We start from the raw sequence: 18,835 nt of genomic DNA, 5'->3' as shown, positions 1-18,835 counted from the left end.
TTTATTTTCTAAGACATTAAACATATATGCAATAGATATGCTACCATAATAAGTCAGGAAGTATTACAAGAGCTTTGGGGCCTTATTTATTAGATGAAAATATCCATGCCCCAAAGTAAAACATTAAATTTTGTGCTTGTTATTTGCAAAATGTACCTGATATGTGTATATTCCATGTCTCCCCAGGAGGAGACACGAAATCTCCTCACCCAAGAAATACTTTTTCATGGAATTTTAAATTTAGGAAAATAATAAACCATCTACACGCCAACAATTTTGACATGAGAGGATGATTTTTGGTCTGTTACATTTACAATACAATCATTGTCTACTTACTTACATATACAAAATAACAACTTTTAAAGAATAGCTTTAAGATGATAGTTTCTATGATAAAACATCTTTTCCAATTTTTTCTTTTTTCCAGGAAAATCTAATTTTAAATAGAAATGCCACTGAAACAACAGTAACTAAAATGCCTCTGAAAACCACCAGGTGGCAAACTCTCCCCATTTCTCAACCCATGTATATATTCTTCTATATTCTTTTTACCTGAGAATTTCTACTTAATTTCTTAAACTTATTATAAACAGAAATTGGGTTTTATCACACACACATGCAAATTTAACTTGCTCTTTTTCTACTCCTAACTAGAACTTTAAGGAGCTTTATTTAAACAGTCATACTATTACTTACATATTCACCTCCAAACAGTCATTCAGAACATTGTTTTCCTATATCCAATGCCCTCCTAGTAAATTAAATACAATTTCACTAATCTTCACTTTTCATATTCACCTTCCTCATCATTCGTAAATTAAGATAAAATAGAAATTCATATTGAAGTTTGTGTTCTAACTCAAGAAAGAAAACCTACATATGGAAGTAAACAGGGGTTCTCACAGAAAGCAAATTATACAGCAAAGGGATGAACTTTTTATGGCTGAGTTACAGGGCCAGCAAAAGATCCCACTGCTAATGGGCTGGACAAGTTTGAAAGAGGCAATGTTGGCAATGAACTCTGTTTTGTCCTACTTCTCCTTTTAGCTTGATTATGAGGTCCCCAACAGCCAATAAAAAAATTTATTTTAGAGTCTGCAAAGGCACGTGTTAATAAGGGCAAGACAGGGAAAGATTAGAGAAGAGCCAAGAGAGAAGGAGAAAATGAAAAACAAGTGAGAGGGCAAAAAGTGATCTCCAATAAATTCAAAGCTGCTATTTGAATACAATTGAAGCATCTCAAGGAGGAAAGAATATTCTAGTTCTGGCAGGCTAATTGATTCTGGGTGATCCTGAAAAAGCCAGAATTCTACAAAGCAATCAAATGGATTTTCAAACCAAAATGCCAGAATGGTGCAGCCATTAACAATATACATCCGTAGCAATATATGGCCATTTCTCAAAGCATTTCTTTTACCTCCTTGTATCAGCCTCAGTGATCAGTCATAAGCTCAGGAGGAAAACAGGTCCTGTTGATGGACAGTGATAAATTGCTTTACACTAAAGCAGTACTAGTCCAGCCAGCTGAACCAACCAGTTTATCCATACTTCAACTAAACTATCCATACTTTATCTATTTGTTGCAACTAAATTCAGGCTTTTTCAAAACAAACTTATTCTTAAAGAAGTCTTTTTAAAAATATGATATATGGTCCAATATAAATGATGAAAATAGGAACTATTAAAACATAGTAAGTAAAAACAAAGTTCTGTATGTATAGGTACAGTCTCAGAAGGAAACCGCCTGCATAAAGAGAATATTTAATTGGATGTCTGAATTTTGTGTATTCGTTTCTTACAAGTCATAATACTTTCTAATCCTATGTCCAATTAGAGAGTAGGAAAATTTGCAAATAAATAATGTATCATTCTTCTTACATAAGATGCCACTACTGACCCACCACTGGTAAAACCTTTTAGTGATGGTGACAAATGTGTTGAAAGATATAAACATGCAAATTCTCCCCCTGGGCATCACAAGGACCAACACATTTATAAATGGCTCATTAGGTTTTAGATAGGAGCATAATCTGTGAAAATGGAACAGAACTAAGCTAACTGGCCAACACATTATAACCAGGGTGACTGTGTAATTTATCATCCAAATTGGAATGCTTTTGAGAATGTAGTAGGACACTATTAATTATGCTGGGAATGCCCAGGATACACAGGACCCTAGTTATAAGCCATGGCCTTGATCATTAGTGCTAATGAACGAAACCACCAGGGACTAACAATGAAATTCACCATTGTGTTTGTCACATCGAACTATTTGAGGAATTTTCAGTGCATTTTATACCACAGTATCTGCAGAACTCAGGAAAGATTTCTTTTTCCTGCAAGTATTAAAAATAACGTTTCTCCTGGATAACCAACTTATTTGTGCTTTATGAACCCTATGAATTACATTTGGCTTACCAGAACTTTGGAAATCAAAACATAATTTCTAAAATGGAAAACCCAGTTTATATGCACTAAAAATTGTTTAGGCATTGTTGAAAATCAAATTCATGACCTCGGCAACCACATCAAAGAGCCATCTCACAATACTGAGGGGGAGATAAAAAAGTGGAATGGGTATCGTCACAGTGACAAGAGACAAAAGGAACAGCACATAGATCAAAATGCACCTAGAACAGGAACTCTGAAAGAAAAGAGCAAGTGAAACAACAAAGAACAACAGAGGGAAGATGATCCCAAGATCCCAATATTCATGTGTATTCTTTGAATCACCATGACAAAAAGTGAGAAAAAGGGCATCAGAAATGTTCTCAGATTCTCTCAGAAATATTCTCTCAGTCTCCCAGACATTCTTAGTGTTTGTCCTTCAGGATCCTCTAATGATGTTTATTCTCATTTCTATGCATTTGAAATGAGACATGGCATAAGTAATTTTAAAACTGAAAGCGCTTTAATAATGCTAACAACTATGAAAAAACCACAATTTTAAGATAGTTGTTCTTTCTCAAGACTTCTGACATTTCTAAGCAGTTGTGTAGCATGAGAGTTAATAAATTATATTTACCCACCAGCCCACAATAGGCATTAACCACGTTACCTTGAAATTAAGACTCTCATTTATGATGGTTTTCCGAAGCTTTGCCAAAGCATCAGATTCCTCTGTGGCATTCACAAAGTGGTAATCTCTTATTGCAGGAAACCCTCGCTTGTTCAGCAGTTCCTTGGTGATTTTACTTATGCAGGCTTTGCGCTGCTTTTCATCGGAAACATCCAAATGTGTGCCAACAAGAATCACAGGGGAAGAAGAAGCACGGGCCTACAGGAAATGATACAAAATACTCTTGTGTTTGTTTTAAAATCAAGACTGCTTACGGTTCTATTCACATTCAGTTTTTATGAAATTCAGTTGAAAGGAAATGAAAAACTCAAACACGTCAAGAAGAAGAAAATGTCAACTGTCTTTCCTTCCTTAAACCTAGGGGAAAAAAATGTAACCTTAACGAAATTTTGAAGTCATTTTTATGCCCCTTCTTATTCCAATTTTTATCATTTTTTTCAGGTGGCCTGTATAAGACTAGTGGTCTGTTTTTCTTTTCTTTTATGCCTTAAAACGGGTTATTCTCTAAGTGTACTTTGGACTTCTAAACAAAATAAGCATTTAATAAACGCAAGACCGTATCAAAGTGACATAATATGGTTTATATTTTCTCCTCCTTATCTGTAAAGTCAATCTCCTGAATTCATTTTAAACTCATCCAATTTGTAGTCTACATGAACAAGAAAAAAAGGCACTAAAGTATCACTGCCACTATTCACTTGGGCTAATTCTGACCAATACAAGGAAGTTAAAAAAAATTACCAAAATTACAAATGAGCTTGTATGCGGCCAAAATATCTGCTAAAATGTCCTGACACAAACCTTTTTAAGGACTTGACTCACAGAAGAGCCCACTGAAGCTTCATTCAAAGAGCATCACTCCTACTTTATTTCAATTCTAAGAACCAGTACTACATCAAGGAATAGCTAAGGAATAGCATGACAGCAAGGGACAAAATGGAAAAATCACAAAAAGAGATTCCAAATATAAGAGCATATTAATAGGGTGCCATTTAAAAGTGTAAGATCTGAAGGACTTCCTACTAAATCGCCAATGAGGGCATAGCTAATGATTCATGGATTGCTTTTGTTTAGTGTAGTTTATTTTAAATTAGGGAGGTTTGTCCTTCATTTAAGAAATAAAGTGATTGGGGTGCCTGGGTGGCTCAGTTGGTTAAGCATCCAGCTTTGGGTCACGTCATGATCTCACGGCTTGTGAGTTTGAGCCATGCATTGGGCTCTGTGCTGATCACTCAGAGCCTGGAGCCTGCTTTGGATGCTGTGTCTCCCTCTCTCTCTGCCCCTCCCTCACTTTCTCTCTCTCTCTCTCTCTCTCAGAAATAAACATGAAAAAATTTTTAAAAAGGAAATAAAATGATCAAAAACATTATATATATATATACACATTATATGTGTATATATATATATATATCCATTATATGTGTGTGTATATATATATATAATGTATATATTTTCAATTTTTATAGCTTAAAAGGGTTTTAAGTATCTTTAACATTCATCAATATGGAACACACTATTTTCATGTCACAGCTTAATTACACTAAAAAGTCCCCAACTCAAAACTTTAGTGCTTCCTAGTTTTAAATTTTTTTAATGTTTATTTACTTATTTTGAGAGAGAGGAGACAGAGAGTATGAGCAGAGGAGGGGCAGAGAGAGAATCCCAAGCATTGAGCTGAAATCAAGAGTCAGATGCTTAACCAACAGAGACAGCCAGGTGCCCCCAAATTTCAGTGCTTCCAACTTCATTTTTAAAAAGTGAGGAGATGGGGCGCCTGGGTGGCTCAGTCGGTTGGGCGGCCGACTTCGGCTCAGGTCATGATCTTGCGGTCCGTGAATTCGAGCCCCGCATCAGGCTCTGTGCTGCCAGCTCAGAGCCTGGAGCCTGTTTCAGATTCTGTGTCTCCCTCTCGCTGACCCTCCCCTGTTCATGCTCTGTCTCTCTCTGTCTCAAAAATAAATAAAACATTAAAAAAAAAAAAATTAAAAAAAAAAAGTGAGGAGACTGTTTGAAGCAACTGTTTGTCCAAAATAAATTACCTTACACATACAAAAATAAATGTTATTTTCTATTTTCAAACGATTAAAATAAATGTTATTTTCTATTTTCAAACGATTAGAACAGACCACCTTTATATTGAAGAGCCAAGGCTTCATGGCATCGACTTCAGCCTGCCCTTTGCTGAGGTCATAGACAGCCAGGTAGAGGGCCCGCTGGGTCATGAAGTGAGGATGAGTGCTGTAGAATTCCTCACGACCTAAATAAAGATTGGAGCCATTGTTTTAGGTGATAATATCACTATTTATCATACAAAGAGAGAGAGAGGAAAACAGCCAACAGACCATGTTTAGAAGACTATACTGGGTTTTTACTAGGGATTGACAAGTTTCAGCATATATGTCAGCTACCAAACCAAGTATTTAAGCTTTAGCTGGCTCCTATTGGTTCCTAACATGTCCCTCCATGGAATTCACCCTGGTGGCAAAGGTTAAAATTAGAAGTAAATGGCTTTGGAATAATTCTGTAGGATCCACCATGTCTCGTTGCGGTACTGGAACAAAATCTCGGCTTTTAAATCCCTGTCCTAAGTAAAAGATAAATGTGAACAAAATATTCTAGTGAAAGAAATACCTGCAAAATCCCACACATTTAGAATGAGGTCTTTCTTCCCTTTGCCTCTTATTTGGATAGGCCAGTCCTTCACATCTATACCAACTGTGGCGCTTTGCACCCCAGGATCTGATTTCTTGCTTTTCGTTAGTTGCTGCAGTAAGGTGGTTTTACCACTCCCAGTATTTCCCACAATCATAAGTTTCATTCGGTTATAGGGCACAGCCTTTTTTAACCGCTGCTGAAGAAACCTGGTATTTGAAAGACAAAAGTAAAATAATAAGCTGCTTAATTAACACTGTTACTTAAGATATAGGTGAATTCTTAGGTGTTGAAATTTTTAAAATACCAGACTGTTCTAAAATATAGTGCCAAACAGTGCTTAGCTCATGGACCTAATAAGGGCACATGTCTTTCAACACTGTTAGTGCATATATTTTGTGAGCGATGTTAATGTAGTTGATAATGACTGGTAGCATTATCAAAAAAATGACCTGTTACACTATCACCAGAAATAATCAAAATATGTTTGCAACAGTAATTAGAATGCTAATAATTATGAAGTAATTAGCATTGGGTGTATATATATGTACATATATATGTGTATACATATATATATATATGAATTTCTTTAAATAACACAGATAAAACCCTAAAAATTACAAGGTATAAAATTTTACAAAGCCCCTATGACAGAGAATGAAGATAGAGTATATATGCATACTGTTATACTAAACTTTGATAGTGAGGTCTCACTGGATATATTATATGTGCCTGTGTGTGTGTGTGTGTGTGTGTGTGTGTATGTATATATACTATATATTGTATATATAATGTATACATTCATATATATCATAGATACATATATATAGTACAAATGGAAACTGAGAACATACTGGTTATGTTATAAATTAATACATGTAAACTATTATACTATCAGCAGATAATATGTTGCTTTTTCTAACAATCTTAATGAAAAAAATAATTGAAACTAATTCGAAGTGGTGTAGGTAGCGAAGCAGACCACCTTTAAATTAATACTAGATTTTAAATGTTCTTAAAAATATGTTGGATATAGAAAGTCATATTTTTAACTATGTTGAAATGTTGCCACAGTTTAAAATTAAAGGAGCAAAACTGAGACACCTGGGTGGCTCAGTTGGTTGAGTGTCCGACCTAGTCTCAGGTCATGATCTCATGGTCCATGAGTTCGAGCCCCATGTGGGGCTCTGTGCTGACAGTTCAAAGCCTGGAGCCTGCTTCGGATACTGTGTCTCCCTCTCTCTCTGCCCCTCCCCTGCTCGTGCTCTCTCTCTGTCTCTCAAAAATGAATAAACATTAAGAACTAAAATTAAAGGAGCAAAATAAGTCATATGTCAATTTTAGGGAATATTGACTGATCCATTAGATCCAGAATCTAATAGGATTCTGACCAACATTCTCAAGGATCTGAACAAAAGCCATCATTACTTTTCATGATTTAATTCGATGCTTGAGAAAATACAACCTGACAGATCAGATATTGTGCCTGTTATTATTGAAATCATTTTCTCACATACAACTTACGCTGTTTTGTTTTTGTTTTTTAATTTTTTTAGTGTTTATATATTTTTGACAGAAAGAGACAGAGAATGAGTGTGGGAGGGGCAGAGAGAGAGGGAGACACAGAATCTGAAACAGGCTCCAGGCTCTGAGCTGTCAGCACAGAGCCCGATGCGGGGCTCGAACTCACCGACTGCGAGATCATGACCTGAGCCGAAGTCGGACGTTCAACCAACTGAGCCACCCAAGTGCCCCTCTGTTTTTATTATCAATAAGCAAGAATATCCATGGCCCAAATGTCTAGTAAGAAGTCAGCACACTTTGAAAAAGTCATCCTTCAAAAAAGGAAATGATGCCTACAATTTCTAAAGTACTCCAGTCTCCTCTACTCAAAATGTTAAACACATTTACAAGTAGATATAGTGGCTTCATCATACAGCATAATACCCTAAAAAGTAGTTCTGCTAAATGTTTACCAAGAATTGAACCCATTTTAATTTGAACATCTATCCAGTTTCAGGAGAGAAAATCATGGGAAACAATCAGGTAGAATAAAAGGTAGTCATGTTTAGTTTAGCTAGTGACAAAGCCTTACTTTGCAAATTAAATCAAGTCTAGGGGAACAGAAAACCAAATCTTTCCTCATAAAAAGATAAAAAGTTAAATGTAATTTAAGAAAATTTAAGCATAAGAGAATTAAGTAAGTATGTAGTTCACTGGTAATTCAACAGTGATCAATTATATGCCAGGCTTTATGTTAGGTGACAAGAATCACACTACGAGTGAATGCAGCCATGGTCCCTGCCCTGCTGGATATTATAGTCAAGTCATGGATACAGAGAGGTGACAAATGAGCTGAAGCCTGCAAGATAAATATAGATAGGAGTAATTTGGTGGAAATGGGATTAAATAACTTTACAAGTAGGCAATAGTAAGACTGACACACTGAAGTGGTGACAGAGAGTAAGATACAGTCCATTAGCAAAGATATTTGAAGTTCATAATGTGTGAAGACCACAAGCAGTGATGTCTGGAGAGCTTTGGTGGTTTCAAAAATGACCAGGGTTAGTAGGTTATTCACCCTCAGGCAAAATTGAAGTTAGTAATTTTATATCATTTAAGTATCTATAATGCTTTAAGATATAACAGACACATGGTAACAATTCACTATATGAAATGCAGCTTGAGAAGTCATTATACTTTGCACTATTTCTTTAGAACATATATTTGTAACTAGAGACCAAATAGCCATAATTTCCTTTTAGAGTCCATTTCTAATGAAAAGCATGGATAAGAAAGGAAAGCCATTCTCTCCACATCAGCTTGGCTAGGAGAAAATGAAAAGCTCTTCAGTGGCACCAAATGAACCCATTTATTAAATAAAAGGCAAATGACACATAGCATATTACCATGAAACAGTACTATGTATTATTTCCTAAATCATAACTATTATATCCATCAAAGTCACAGACTAAAAAACATCTGAAGCAAACTTAATTTTAAAAATGGAAATAAAATTATCTAACCTTATGATGTCTTTGGCTTTACATCCTATATGTTTAAAATCAAAATTAAGACGTAGTTCATCCAAAGGAAGATCCCATATTTTGCTTAATTTCCCCATTTCATTAGGAAAGGATCTCAGTTCCAGATTGTAACTGACATCAAAGGAGGTCAGGTTTTCAAGAGAGCCAATCTCAGGAGGAATCTTAATGAGATAAAAAAAAAAAAAAGGGCAAATCCTGTTGGTAGGAAGGAAGAAATGTGTGTTGCCAAGAAACAAGGTGCTTACTAGGAAATGAGAAAGGCTCAGAGAGCCTATCTGCAACTTGAATAATCTCTCAGCAGAATCTGTCATAGTTGTCAATACAAATATATGCAAGTATAAATGACTTACCCAAAACAACATATATCACTTATTTATAATCTTTAAAAACCCATTCTCCCTTGGTAAACATCTCCTCCTCACAACACTGAAAGTAAAGAAGTTTTTTATATTTATCTAAATCCAGTCATCTGTGACTTCAGTCTGTTCCTTTACACTATGTTCTTCAGTAAAACTATAAAGATCTAGTTATAAACTTACATACAACATAATGTTCTAAAAATATAACTAAATGTTTACACTTTAGGTAGTATCCTGGTAGGAGGTCTTTTTATTTTTTCCTCTTCCAAATTGTTAAGCAGTGTGCATTACTTTTACAACAGAAAACAATGATTTGCTGACAAAATAAAAAAAAAAAAAAAAGTAGCAAAAAATATTCACAGTTTCTTTTTAATTTTTTTTAATGTTTATTTTTGAGAGAGAGACAGAGTGTGAGCAGGAGAGGGGCAGAGAGAGAGGGAGACACAGAATCTGAAGCAGACTCCAGGCTCTGAGCTTTCAGCATAGAGCCCGATGCAGGGTTTGAACTCATGAACCGTGAGATAATGACATGGACTGAAGTCGAACACTTGACTGAGCCACCCAGGTGCCCCCACAGTTTTTCTGAACTTAATTCTTTTTGGCTTTCATATACAAAAAAACTTGAAGTTGGCAAAAATATATTTTTTTTCTCGGATGAATGGAAAAATCAGTTTTAGATTTACAACAGAGGCAATGGAGTGAAGCAAAGAAGGCTGACCCACTGGGGTAAAGGGCAGCATGATGGAGGCATGCACAAGTTTAAGAAAATAGGAAAGTCAGCTGAAAAACACATACTGCGTATGGCTCAGCAACAACTTGGGAAATATAGAGTATCTGTGAGTCTGTGATGAGATCAGAGATTTAGTGAAAAATAAAACACTTAGAGCATTACACATATTCATAATTAAATATATATGTCCATATAATTCTTCAAAACTAGAACACAAAGGGATTTTTAAGAAAGTTAACCTACGCTAATATGCCCATTTACTTCATGGTAGGATTGGATGTTATTCAAAGATAAGAAATATCAAACAGATTTCAAAATGGCCAATCTGTGATGTTTTCAAATCACAAAAGCACATTATTAAATCGGCAATCATTTTAAACAAATAGGATGACCTCTTACCTCTTTCAGTTTATTATGAGCAAGATGCAGTTTCTCTACTCTTGACCACACATGTGCTTTTTCCCTCAAGTCCAAGATGCTGATCTGATTAAAACTGAACAAGAGTTCCCTTAAGTTCAAAGATTTCCAGTGTGCAGGACTCGGTAGATATTGAATATCATTGCTGCTCATATCTAAGGACCGTAAGCTAGAACAATACAATGTCAAGATAAAAGCCAAATGAGTGCTTCCACAACACGTGAGATAATATCACAAGCAATTTTCACCAGAGAAACAACTTTAAAACTAACATTATTTATATTTAAGTATGCATGTGTTCTTGTGTGTTCATAGAGACGTATATGGGCTAGAAAAAAGTATGTCTCACTAGGAACAACATTTAAATGAATAAGGACCATTAAAAACAAAACTGAAGCATAATTTCCTTACTTCAGAACCATGAAAATGTCAATCTTAGAATGAAAGAGCAAGTGTTTACCAATGTTTATGATGCATGAGAAATCATAATTAACAAAGGCAAAAATGGTCATTTCTATACAAGATTTATAAATATGCCTTCTATACAAGGGTTACAAATATGTAGCTCCCCGCTTCTCTTTTCAATTTCCCTCGTTACTGGGAGGATTCTTCAGAGGTTATGTCCTGGAGCTAATTAATAACATGCAGGGGCATAACCTTTTAACAGCTTGTCTCAGTATGACAAATATCTCAACACTGAACATGATGTCTTGCATGTGGTAGGCCCAATGCAAATTGGTTGCTTTCATGCAGGAATACACTCCCCAAAGTTTGCAGGAAACGACAGAAAAACACATGTCACATATAAGCGTACATGTGTAGGAAGAATACACAGTCAGTGATGGTGATATATTTGACCATGTAAAGGTTGCCTGGACTTTTGCAGTTATATACTGACCCCTTTCATGCAGCATATCTGAACCATGATGAATTGGTTCTGCCTAAGCTCATGTAGTCGTACAGCCTTCTACACCAAGATTCAGGTCTACATGTTTTTGCTCTCATTTTACAATGATCCTGGATTCTGCCCTTAACTATCTCATAAAGATGTGTGAAAATAAGAAAATTAATTGGACTGTTTTAGAGAAAAGATGTGAATATCTAACAAACCATACAACTTAGATAAAGCCAAGAATCACCAGACTGTTCAAAAGCAATCCTTTTTAGCCTCAATGGGAACTTAAGCTGGCAAATGCATATTCTTTTGTTTCACAGAAAATTATTTTAAAGAAATATATACAAAATGCTAGAAATGTATATCTGGAGATGTTGTCTAAAAGTATAGAGCAATTAAGGACCGAATAATATTTTTAGTTATTTGGGAAGAAACCTTTATGGTAATGTATCTACTAATTAACTTTCATAAATATTTGACTTTCAAACACATTTTCAGGAACATATTATGTTTTTTTTATTTTTATTTTTTAATGTTTATTTATTTTTGAGAGAGAGAGAGAGAGACAGAGCATGAGTGGCGGAGGGGCAGAGAGAGAGGGAGACACAGATCTGAAACAGGCTCCAGGTTCTGAGCTGTCAGCACAGAGCTTGACACAGGGCTCGAACTCACAAACCATGAGATCATGACCAGAGCCAAAGTCAGATGCTCAACTGATTGAGCCACCCAGGCACCCCAGGAACATACTATGTTTAAAATATAAGACCACCTGTATTCTAGAGGTGCCTGCATACATGAGTTAAGACTAGAAGGTTGAGCCACCAGAGTTTAAGAATTGTGACTTTACGCAAGTTACTTCATCTCTTTAATAAAATCATATTCTCATTATAAAGTGGAGATAATAACAGCACCTATTTCCAGTTTTATTAGGACAATTAAAGGCAGCATCCACCATTGAGCACTTAAAACAGTGTCTAACACATTCTAAAGCCAGATTGAAATTAATTATTATATGTCTGTTTGACATCTTCTATGCCTAGATTATAACTAAGCATTATTTGCCTATACATATATATATATATATATTTGCACATATACACTTATGGATTTGGTTTATAATATATACAACACAGTCATAATGGTATTTAAGATAACATAGGAAGCTTTCATTTTTTTAATGAAACTAACTAGAAACATCCCCAAATACCTAGAGCTATATAAATTGTCCTAATCCTCACCAAAAATGTCTTCGCCAAACATTTCCTTGCCTCCACAGTCTGGATGAGATCCTCCCCGAGGTACCCTTGTATAACCCTCAACTTTTCCTCACAGCATGTAGCTTAGTTATTGAATGCCTGTCTTCTGAACCTAATTACTTATTCCCTGAGGACAGAGACTGGGTTTGCTTTGCTCATTAGTGAGGGAACCACTCTTTCTCCAGTTTTTACTCAAACATAAGTATAATTTCAAAGTTAATAATATCTTAGTAGCATATCAACCTCTGAGAGCAAGCAAAATTTTAAAGTTAAAATGATAGCCACTATAACCTCAATTGTTTGTAATGGTGCAAACATTAATTAAGATTAAATTGTTTCAAAACAATAGCACCCTAATATAAAAGTTAAAGAAAACACAAATAGCAACTTGGGTGTTTTGCCTAGTAAAAAACAAACATTCATAGATTTAAGAACATTAAACTGAATAGCTTTAGAAATCAATTATGAATTATAAATCAATTGATATGCCTAAATCAAAACCATGTTTCTGAGGGCTTTGTTCTAGCTCATGTGGTTTTAAAATTAAAGTAGCAAACTTACTGTGGAAGATTTAAAATTGCTTCAGGAACACATGTAAATCTGTTTTGGGACAATTTTAGGCTTGTCAGAGAAGAAGGCAAAAAAGGCACAGCAGCTAAAAGAAAATAAAAGTGAGATAAGGGACATTTTAATCATTTTAACTAGATTCCCATTAGATTTGACAGTAAGAACAGCTACCAAGGACCTGTCACTTAATTCAATTTCCATTTTCATGCTGACTTTTAAAATAAGGTAATATCCTTACTCCTAACACTGAACATTAAAATAATACACCATCCTTCTAAGAATATTTTCATCTGAAATCTAAACAATTATCTGAACACAAATCTATGCCCAACATCTGTACAGAGTAAAAATTATTAGAATATTCATTCCAAATTATGTGATATTATTATGTGTACATAAATTATAAATTAATTCATATTACTCCTAAGTAAATATAACAAAACACTTTGAAAACTAATACACAATACAACGTAAAATTAAAAATTCTTTACAGTACCACCTAATAAAGAGTGTTCTATGCAACAACAGTGGATGTTACTTAATAAAAGTATTCTTTGATCATATGATCTTAAGAGACTGGGGAAACATTTAAGTAAAATAAGGTGAAATATCTCAGAGTTCTCAATATTCTCATATATTTTATGAACTTCCAAAAAGGAAATACAGTATGAAGTATAATAAATAAAACTCTGTGGACACAATTTTGGAAACTGAGCAAATCATTCAGCCTATTTTTTATCTGTAAAATAGTGCAGCTATACCAGATGAACTCTGAGATTCTTCAGATATCTAAAGCTCTATGGTTCTATGAAAGTGGCTTGAGAAACTACTTGTTAGCATTTTCAATGGGTTATACTTTCTCTAGCAAAATCTTCAAGAGTCAAAGTGTTCCAAAACACTGCTCGAAGCTGTTTTCCTGAGAGGCTGAAAAGGAACATGCTGTTATTTTTTACCTATATCTGAAAAGTATTTGTGGCAAAATAAATGATTCTCCTCTTAAGAATTAAGAGGTTCAGATGCTGTATGGAAAAGACACTCATAAAGTCAAAGGACTGAAACTATATTTCACGTGGGATTATTTGTAATGGTTAGTGGTTCTGCTCAGATATCACCTTCCTAGGGCATCTTTCCAAATGAAAGACCCTAAAACTACACAGTTGTTGTAGTGCAAAGCAAACAGATTTTTGAACTTGGCTGTATTCAAGTTTCCACTACAACTAGTTAATTCATTCTACACCTCTATGTCACACAAAAATCTCAGTCGATCAGAGATCATACCTATCCTATCCTATAGGATTTTTATGAGATTCAGCTGAGATGACGTATGAATCAAGCCTCAGGTTTCTTGGGATGCTCTTCTTTCCAGATCCAACTTAAGTGTCAGAGACACAGAAACCTTTCCCTGTCTCCACAGTCTGGATATGAGCCTCTACCCCCCACCGAGGTACCCCAGTAGCATCCTCAACTTTTCCTCACAACACTTAGCTTAGTTACTGAATGCCTGTCTTCTGAACCTAACTACTTATTCCCTAAGGACAGAGACTGGGTTTTCTTTGCTCATTAGAGAGGGAACCACTCTATCCCCCATTTTCAGGTCCATAGTAGGAAAATGGTCAATATTCAAGAGGCCTAGAGGAAGGGAGAAAGGAAGAAAATATTATACAAATTTACATAGCTTTTATCATTACTAGCTTCTGAAAGTTCCAACAAAATAAAATATTTTAGGATATGTCAAATTGTATTCTGCTTTTAAGCAGTATTAAAAAGTAGTTTACAGAGTCAGTCAGTATACATGGATGGGAAGGTGCACGTGGGCTCCTTTTATCTTCTTGAGGAAGATAAAATATGGGGAGTCCCCATATATTTCCATAAAAGTATTTTGTCCCGTAATACTAGAATGCTCAGATAGACCACAAATAAACATAATTCCCTGCTATCTCACATGCTAAGAGAAAATGGAGTATTCCCCAACTTTTAATAAAAGTGATGATCATATTCTGTATTACTAGAATATCTTGTAGTATCAGAGCAAGTGCTCAATGAATACACATTAACCTTACTAATTTGAAAACTGTTAACTGATTAATTTTATTTCTAAAAGAAATAATAACAGTTAACTATGTTTATAATCCAAAAAATTGAGTAAACCTCAGTTGGGCACTCAGTATTCTGGCTTCAACCAGTTCATGCAGCCATATGCATTTTTAGTTTTCCAGACTAAAATGAACCACAGTATAAAGGACTATCTGGGAGTCCAAGGAAATGTCATTTTAGTCTATGACAGCAATCTGCTGTAATTTTTTAAATTGAAAATTTTTTCAGTATTAAAAATTTTTATGTTTTAGAATTTAAAAATAAACTAGTTTTTAGGGTAGCTTCAGGTGTACAGAAGAATTGAGCAGAAACTACAAAGAGTTCCCTTAAAGCCCTTCTCTCTTCACCATCCTCCCCCTCCCCCCCCCCACACACATTTTTATTCTTATGACTAATAACTTGCATAGCTTGGTGTATTTGTTATAATTGGTAAGCCAATATTAATACATTATTATTAACTAAAATTCATCATTTACAATAAAGTTCACTCTTCATGTTGTATGTCCTCTAGGACAAATGTATGATGACATGTACCCACTTTACAGCGTCACACAGAATAGTTTCACTGTCCTAAAAATCCCACTCACCTCCTCATTCCTCTCTCCCTCCCTCCAAACTCCTGACCATCACTGGTTATTTTACTGTCCCCACAGTTCTGTCTTATCCAAAATGTCATATAGTTGGAATCATATAGCATGTAGCCTCTTCGGATTGGCTTCTTTCGTGTAGCAATATGCGTTTAAGTTTCTTCCATGTTTTCATGGCTTGAAAACTCATTTTTTTAATCACTGACCTGTTAACTTTATATCTGAAATTCCCCCATTACATTTAAATTGAAATGCCACCTTTATATCCCCACCTGAAATGTCCATGTATGACTCATCCTCTAATACTGGTTAAAAGGAGATTCCCACAGGATACTTACCAAGATAATTCATTCTGGCACTGAAACTCTCCACTTTAGGACACGCCTCAAGGAAATCTTCTGATAGGGATGTAATGTGGTTTTTACTAAGGTTTAAAATTTTCAGTTCCTTCAGGCTTAAGTGGGAACATATTCCTGATATTTTATTTCTAGTTATAAGAAACAAAATGAGGATTAAATTGCATAAATTCATATGCTTTGAAGAAAAAAATCAAAACAATTTGCCTTCAAAGAATAGCATCAAAGCAGACTGATTAAGTTTTAAATTAGTTGTAAAAATTTAAGTCAACTGATAGAAGCTATAATATTAATTCCCTCAGTCTCTTCTCATATTATGGTTTAAAACCCATTACTATAGAAATAATGCCAGCATATTTTGTCATTCTTATGAAACTTCAATGTAAGCCAACCCTTCTGTACTTAATGAGCCCCTTTCTTACCCTTCTAAAATGAGCTGTTCCAATTTCTCTACCACATCACCAAGGTTCTCAGGAAAAGAAGACAGCTGATTATATGACAAGTTAAACTGCTTCAAGGTTGGGCACTTCACTGCAGGATCCAAAACTACTGAGGGGTTGATGTCATTTCGAGAGATATCAAGGTTGGCAATACAATTCATTTTCAACAAGTAAGAGGGAAATGATGTAAATTTATTACTGTGCAAGTCCAAATGTGTCAAACACTTCAGGGTCTGGAAAGACAACATTTTAAAATTCTCTAACCATCTGAAAACCATCTGAAAAACTTCAAATTAGCTAATATTTCTGCCTTCCATACCGCTGGTAACTAGAACCATTAAGAATTTTCCAAAAACCTGAAAACACAATCCACAAGAGAACCTCAGTGTAATGACTAATCCAACCATCCCTGCTATTAAATAGGTAAAAACCAGGAAAACATAACAGGTAACTGCCAAAAGCAATTCACAAAAACAGGGTTAAGAGCTTATTTCAGTTTTGTTTTGTTTTTGTAAATTATTCCCACAAAGAGTGAAATGGAAGCAGAATAAGGCTCAACAAATATTTGAATTAATTAATGAATAAACAGTACAACATAATCCTGGGAATACATTTTTAAATACTAGCTTTTAGAAACTGTTATACATTTTAATATAAATATGACTTAACCAAAAAAGTAGTCATTGTATACAGGTTTCATTTTAGGACTTCCTCTTTTTTATAAAACTTTTTGTTTCAAATCTCTATTTTCCATTTTTAAAAACTTTCTAATTTTACCATGACAATAAGAAACTTTAGATTTATATGTCAATGTCTTAAATCTTTGGTATGGATTGTCGTCAAAGGGCTACAATATAAAAAATAATCTCTTCTCTCTGCTCTTCGTTATATACCAATATATTTATCCTCACAGAAATCTAGAGTTTGACATGATTATAAAGCTTATATTAATGGATCTTTGCCCCAGAAGTTGTTTCAAAATTATCTGTCACTGTTTCAGATCCTACCAGATTATATTCAAAAAAACGTATTTTTACATTATTCATTCCCAAATTTTAACCAGGAAATTTTTTGGCATAGACACCTACAAGCGGTGATTTTAAAAACTGCCATTTTGATGTCAATTTAAAATTTCCTTAAGAGATTCTGAGCTGGTCTGGTCTTTAAATACCCTGATGTTTTTCAACCTGTCATGCTCTTTTCAAATCCTCTTTTTTTTTTTTAGCTAAGCTATATTCTAGTCCTATTTTACTTACTCTGTAACTAATACTTATTGAAGGTGTACCAAGTGTCAGTCACTAATTCCTTCATGAATTAATTCAATAATCATCTATTAAGGCTCTACTGTATAGAAGACATTATGAGGCACTGAGAACAGACATGAACAAGCCTGAAACAGTTCCTGTTCTCAGGAAGTTGACAATTTAGTGAAGAGAATATACAAAACTTATAAGTGAATGAGCAGTGGGGGAAAAACGTGGATGCCATGGAAATGTAAATCGGGTGTGTAGCCAACCTGGTCTGGATGGATGAAGAGGAGAAGAAAAGAAAAGGGTAAGGACCCTTGTGACTTGGTGGATTTAGACTGGCGAAGAGGGGGAGAAGGAGAGAGTGAACACATTTCAGACATGGGTTGCAAGAAGACTGTCCTCCCTTTCTCCAAATACACACACTTTAAAGGAAAAACACCACTTAAACATACTTAAAAAATGCAACGTTAATGTTGCTTTAAAAAGTCTCAAAATTATCGTAAGCTTTATAGGTGAGAAAAGGGAAGGAAAAATAGTTTTTTCATCAAACTTTGCAGTTCAGTCTAAGAATTCAGTTTAATAATTTAAATATTTTATTAAGATTATTTTAATTCATCAGTGTATCTTTGGCTCTTGTCTATAGTACATAAAAATGATGAACAAAGTTAATATTCAGAGGACTGTTCTATTGGCAGATCATTTAATACTTCAATTTTTGAAAACAGGAACTTTGAGCAAAAAGAATCAACTTTTAAGTCTCATATAATTTTAAAACTCGATAAATGCCTTACGGATAGTTTAGCTGAGACTCTGTATTTCTGCAGGTAAGGAAATGAAAGCTTAGAGCAGCCAAAGTTACACTATTGTTAAACAGCTGGTAGCTAAGCCAGAGCCAGTGCCACTAAACCAGGTGTAACAGTCTATCTACTTTAAACATTTTAAGTTGTCTTCTAGAAGTAAATAACTGAATGTATAGCCTTGATACATCCTACCATGTACACATGTATCATCAGGACAGAACCTAGCATTCCTTTTCATCAGGTCCCCATCCTCAAAGATGTTCTTGAACACCACACAGACTGATACTAATGTGACAACTACAAGAA

General features: G+C 34.7%; 1 protein-coding gene across 1 annotated transcript in view; it reads right to left on the bottom strand.

Annotated features, from left to right (window-relative positions):
- LRRK2 (leucine rich repeat kinase 2) overlaps positions 1-18,835 on the bottom strand; it is a 136,502-nt gene that overhangs the window by 52,974 nt on the left and 64,693 nt on the right. The window contains exons 24-31 of the mRNA XM_060657922.3: positions 16,462-16,712; positions 16,022-16,170; positions 12,997-13,090; positions 10,267-10,453; positions 8,758-8,939; positions 5,711-5,940; positions 5,209-5,336; positions 3,059-3,277 (exon numbers count right to left, since the gene is read on the bottom strand). Coding sequence (XP_060513905.3) covers positions 3,059-3,277; positions 5,209-5,336; positions 5,711-5,940; positions 8,758-8,939; positions 10,267-10,453; positions 12,997-13,090; positions 16,022-16,170; positions 16,462-16,712 — 1,440 coding nt within the window. The remainder of the gene's footprint in view (positions 1-3,058; positions 3,278-5,208; positions 5,337-5,710; positions 5,941-8,757; positions 8,940-10,266; positions 10,454-12,996; positions 13,091-16,021; positions 16,171-16,461; positions 16,713-18,835) is intronic.

This window comes from Panthera onca, chromosome B4 (assembly GCF_046562875.1).
Source record: "Panthera onca isolate mPanOnc1 chromosome B4, mPanOnc1 haplotype 2, whole genome shotgun sequence".
Lineage (NCBI taxonomy): Eukaryota > Metazoa > Chordata > Mammalia > Carnivora > Felidae > Panthera > Panthera onca.
This window is presented reverse-complemented; position numbering and strand designations above follow the sequence as displayed.